At 43.7% G+C, this 5,000-nt stretch overlaps 1 protein-coding gene across 1 annotated transcript in view; it reads right to left on the bottom strand.

The window, feature by feature from the left end:
* The window catches only part of LOC113815049 (L-proline trans-4-hydroxylase-like), a 7,653-nt gene that overhangs the window by 2,124 nt on the left and 529 nt on the right, over window positions 1-5,000 (bottom strand). The window contains exons 2-5 of the mRNA XM_070136137.1: window positions 4,824-4,911; window positions 2,683-2,872; window positions 1,665-1,759; window positions 150-327 (exon numbers count right to left, since the gene is read on the bottom strand). Of these exons, the coding sequence (XP_069992238.1) occupies window positions 150-327; window positions 1,665-1,759; window positions 2,683-2,872; window positions 4,824-4,911 (551 nt within the window). The remainder of the gene's footprint in view (window positions 1-149; window positions 328-1,664; window positions 1,760-2,682; window positions 2,873-4,823; window positions 4,912-5,000) is intronic.

Below are 5,000 nucleotides of genomic sequence, written 5' to 3'. Positions count from 1 at the left end.
GAAAAAGACAGAAAAAAGAAAGAAACAGACCCACCCACTACAGCCACAGAAAAACAAAGAAATCCAGACACCCCCCCCCGAAAGAAGAGCCATCAGACCTATCAGACCTATCAACCGATCGACAGAGAGAGGCCGAATCAGCACCCCACCTGCTCGACCCGCTCAGGATCTGCACCCAGCTGTTCCCCCAGAGTCTTGTGGTCGATCCTCCCCATCTTGTGTGAGCCGGTGAGCACTTGCAAGCAGCCGTTTTCCTTCAGGCAGTCGTCGACGGGGATGAAGACAGAGGCCATTTCCGGGTACAGGCAGCCGTTGAAGTACCAATACCTGGAGGGTAGGTATGGGGGAGGGGAGGGGCAAAGAGGGAGGGGGAATAGGATATGGGGATGGGGAGGAGGGAGTGAGATGGAGGGGTGAAGGAGGGAGGGGGAATAGGAAATGGGCATGAGGTAGGGAGAGAGATGGAGGGTAGGTAGGGGGGAGGGGAATAGGAAATGGGCATGAGGTAGGGAGAGAGATGGAGGGTAGGTAGGGGAGAGGGGGAGGGGCAAAGAGGGAGGGGGAATAGGATATGGGGATGGGGAAGGGAGGGGGCGAGATGGAGGGGTGGAAGGGGGGGGCAAAGAGGGAGGGGAATAGGATATGGGGATTGGGAGGAGGGAGTTAGGTGGAGGGGTGGAGGGGGGGAGGGGAATAGGAAATGAGGATGGGGGAGGGAGTGAGATGGAGGGTAGGTAGGGGGGAGGGGCAAAGAGGGAGGGGAATAGGAAATGGGGATGGGGGAGGGAGCGAGATGGAAGGTAGGTAGGGGGAGGGGGGGAGGGGAATAGGAAATGGGGATGGGGAGGAGGGAGTGAGATGGAGGGTAGGTAGGGGAAGGGGCAAAGAGGGAGGGGAATAGGAAATGGGCATGGGGAAGAGGGAGCGAGATGGAGGGGTGGAGGGGGGGTGGAGGGGCAAAGAGGGAGGGGAATAGGATATGGGGATGGGGGGGAAGGAGTGAGATGGAGGGGGGGTGGTAGGAGGTGGTGGGGTGTTGAATGGGATGGGGTGGGATAGAGGAAATAGTGGGGGGGGGGGGGGCGGTTGAAGGAAGGAGGAAGGAGCGAGGGGGGAGGGGAAGGGGGAGGTAGGAGGGAGTGAGGTGGACAAGGGGGTAGGGGTGTTTTCAAGGGAAGGGGGGAGGGGGTGGGGTTTAACTTTCAAGTATTCATTCCCGTTAAACTCAAACCCTGAATGTAAAAAATATATAGTTAGCACCTCCCCCCCCCCAAAAAAAAAAATAATAAAAAAAATGACTCATTCTAATTCTTTATTTGACATTGTACACTAAATGACACCTACCCGTAACTAGCACTCACCCTTAACTGGAATTCACCTTGAATTGGCACTCACTCATACTGACACTCAATCTTAACTGGCCCCAACCTCCAATCAGCACCCCCCTTTAACAGGCACACTAACCCTTGATTGGCACTCACCCTCAACTGGCACCCACCCTTATGCCTGGCACTCACCCTTATGCCTGGCACCCACCCTTAAGCCTGGCACTCACTCTTATGCCTGGCACCCACCCTTATGCCTGGCACCCACCCTTAACTGACACCCACCTTATGCCTAGCACTCACCCCTAACTGGCACCCACCCTTTTGCCTGGCACTCACCCATAATCCTGGTGCCACAAGAAGGCTCCTCCACTCTTGGCATCCTTCATCATGAGTTTGCTGTGGTAATGATATATTTCATCTCCGCCCATTAGCTGGAAGGGAAGTTACCAGGAGATAATGGTGGTGTAATGAAGACGGGAAGTGAAAATGGAAATGATAAAGTATGGTAGTCATATATCTAAAATGAACACTAACTGACGCTTAGCATACTGACCATCTATATATTTTTTTCTCCTATGGGTTCTCCACCCCCCCCTAACCCACCAACCCACTTGGTAATTGCTGTTGGGCACTACTGGTCTATGCCAAGGGTGATGGTAATGGTGATCATAACATTATCATCCTTTTGTTGTTGTAGTTGTCGTTGTAATTATTATCATTATTATTATAATTATTGTATCATCATTATTGTTAATGCTTTTATCAATATTACCACTATGATTATGGAATATCATTTATCATTATTAGTGTCATTGTCAATATTGTCATTGTTTTTATCATCTCAGATTCTCTCCTAATTCCCCCATTACTCATCTCTCTCACTCATGCCTACCACTTAACTCTCTTCCTCCTTGCCCCATACCCACTCTCCCCTCACTTCCTCACTTTCACTCTTCCCCTCTCCCTTCACCCTTTCACTCTTCCCCTCTCTCTTCACCCTTCTACTCTCCCCCCTTCCTCCCACTCTTCCCCTTTCTCTTCACCCTTCTACTCTCCCACCTTCCTCCTTCCCCTCTCCCTTCACCCTTCCCTTCCTTCTTCTTTCCATTTTTCCCCCCTTCCCCCTTCCACTCTCCCCCATTCCTCCTTCCCCTCTCCCTTCACCCTTCCCTTCTTTCTTCTTTCCACTTTTCCCCCCTTCCCCCTTCCACTCTCCCCCCATTCCTCCTTCCCCTCTCCCTTAACCCTTCCCCTCTCTCTTAACCCTTCCTCCTTCCCCTCTCCCTTCACCCTTCTACTCTCCCTTCACCCATCCCCTCCCCTTCACCCTTCCCCTTCCCCCTTCCCCCCTTACCTCCTGCATCGTCCCCGCCACCCTGGGAGAGCGAGCGAGCACCCCCGTGATGTCGTCTCCAGGATGATTCCAAACACACATCCGGCTCTTTCGGTCCCCGTCGCTCCGTCCGTATGCGTGTCTCTGGATTCCCTTGCTGCTCTCGACGGCTGTTCGGAGCTTCTGAATCTCGGCTTCGCTTAGCATGTTCCTGTTTTTTATTTATTTATTTATTCATTAACTATTATTATTATTATTATTATTATTATTATTATTAATATTATTATTATTATTATTATATATATATATATATATATATATATATATATATATATATAATTTTTTTTTTTTTTTTCTTTTTTGGGGGGGGATTTTGTGATTATTTTTTCTGGTATTTATAGTATTGTTGATGTGCTTTGTTTATGTCCTGTGAGATAAGCAACATACTGGTGAATCTACTATGGTAGGCCTATGTACCACTTCATGCGGTCTGATTCAGTTTTTGAAGTATTACTCGTATTACACCTTAGTTTATTGGCATGTAGAAACTGCACCCCTATTTTATAAGGGAATATTTAGCAAAAAAAAAAAAAAAAAAAAAAAAAAAAAATAAAAAAAAAAATAAAAAAAAAAAAAAATAAATAAATAAATAAATAAAAAATAATAAAAATAAATAAATAAATAAAAAGACAAAAGGTTAGGCTCTCAATCTCACAAAGCGGTTTTTAAAGTCGATAGAAAAAGAAAAATAAGTCAATTGCAAAAGAAAATAAGTGAAACATCAAACAAGGAACTTTCTTTTTTTTTCAATGATGTCCTGAATACTCTGATAAAAAAAAAAAAAAAATCCTTGTAGAAGCATCAGTGCATTCGAATGGGTTAATTTTTTTTTGTCCTGCAGGTTATCATTATCATTATAATTTATCTAAAACATAATTATTGTCATCATTCATCGTTATTGATATTATTTGTTGTAAAATCGTATATATGATGATGTAAGAGAGACAATATAAGTACATATATTCGTCAGAAAAACAATTATATTCTCTCACTCACTCACTCACTCACACACACACACACACGCACGCACACACACACACACACACACACACACACACACACACACACACACACACACACACATACACACACACACACACACACACACAGTAAAAAGGAAAAGAGTAAAAGTAGTTATAAATGACCCCAGCAACAGGTTATTTAGACTCCAGGAAAAGACAACAAAACACACGACCCCCTCCCCCCCCTCCCCTCACGCCCCTTTGCCGATAACACAATCTCTTGTTCTCAGGCCAAGAATCATTGCCGGATACTGTTATTACTGCTACTATTTTCAGTGATAACGATGAAGTTACTGCCTATCTACTAGAATGTTGTAATCTCTCCCTGTGTTTATGTACAGCTAGTCATTCAGCTTACTATCATACGCATACATCATATATATATGTATATGTAAATGTATAAATATCTGCGAGCGTGTGTGTGTGTGTGTGTGTGATGCATACAAGAAAACGTACACACACACTTATACATACACATAATCACATATGTGCACGTGTGTTTGCAATCTGTTTTCCCTAACCTTCCCCTTCACAACTTCTTGGCCCGTATCAGTTAAATTTCGACCCCGTTAAGTTAACTACCAATGCGCTGTTCTGTATGAGGTTCTATATGGTGAAAATGGATAACTCCACAAAACAGGAAATAGACCTAAAGCATTTCGAAGTACAAATCTTGACGAGAATTGTTGACAACGGCAAAATTATGATATGGTTACAGACGTTATGTACAATCTAATTAAATTTACATATCTCTTAATCTATTCAGGCATAAATTGCTTATATAGATAATTTGAATAAAGATAATATGTTGAAACAAGTCATTATCAATTCTCAGTTTGAGAGTTTTAATGTCCTTTTCATAAGTAACCATTACAATCATATCATTACAACCATACTTCGGTGTTTGGATGGGATAGATAAGTATATATCACAAAATAACTATAATTGGGGATTGGGAATGGATGAACAGATTTTAATTCATATGCATTATATCATTAACCTTCTGTCATGTTCATTCACGTGCGAATCAATAATAAAAATTGTAAAGTAAAGGAGTTTCAAAAACCGCGTAAAACTTGCCTGACTAAAACGTATCCATTTTTCTCGTAAGCTTCTACCATCTGTTTGTTAACCGACCAAGTGGCCGGGTCGTAGAAAAACTCCGAATCTGCAAGAAGAATGAATAATCAACTGATATAATTTGCTCGTCGTTGCTACTGCTGATACTGAATCTGGCATATATTACCTTTTTTTTCC

Source organism: Penaeus vannamei, chromosome 21 (assembly GCF_042767895.1).
Source record: "Penaeus vannamei isolate JL-2024 chromosome 21, ASM4276789v1, whole genome shotgun sequence".
In the NCBI taxonomy this organism is placed as follows: domain Eukaryota; kingdom Metazoa; phylum Arthropoda; class Malacostraca; order Decapoda; family Penaeidae; genus Penaeus; species Penaeus vannamei.
Note: the sequence above shows the minus strand (reverse complement) of the source record. Positions and strands in the feature narration are given on the sequence as shown.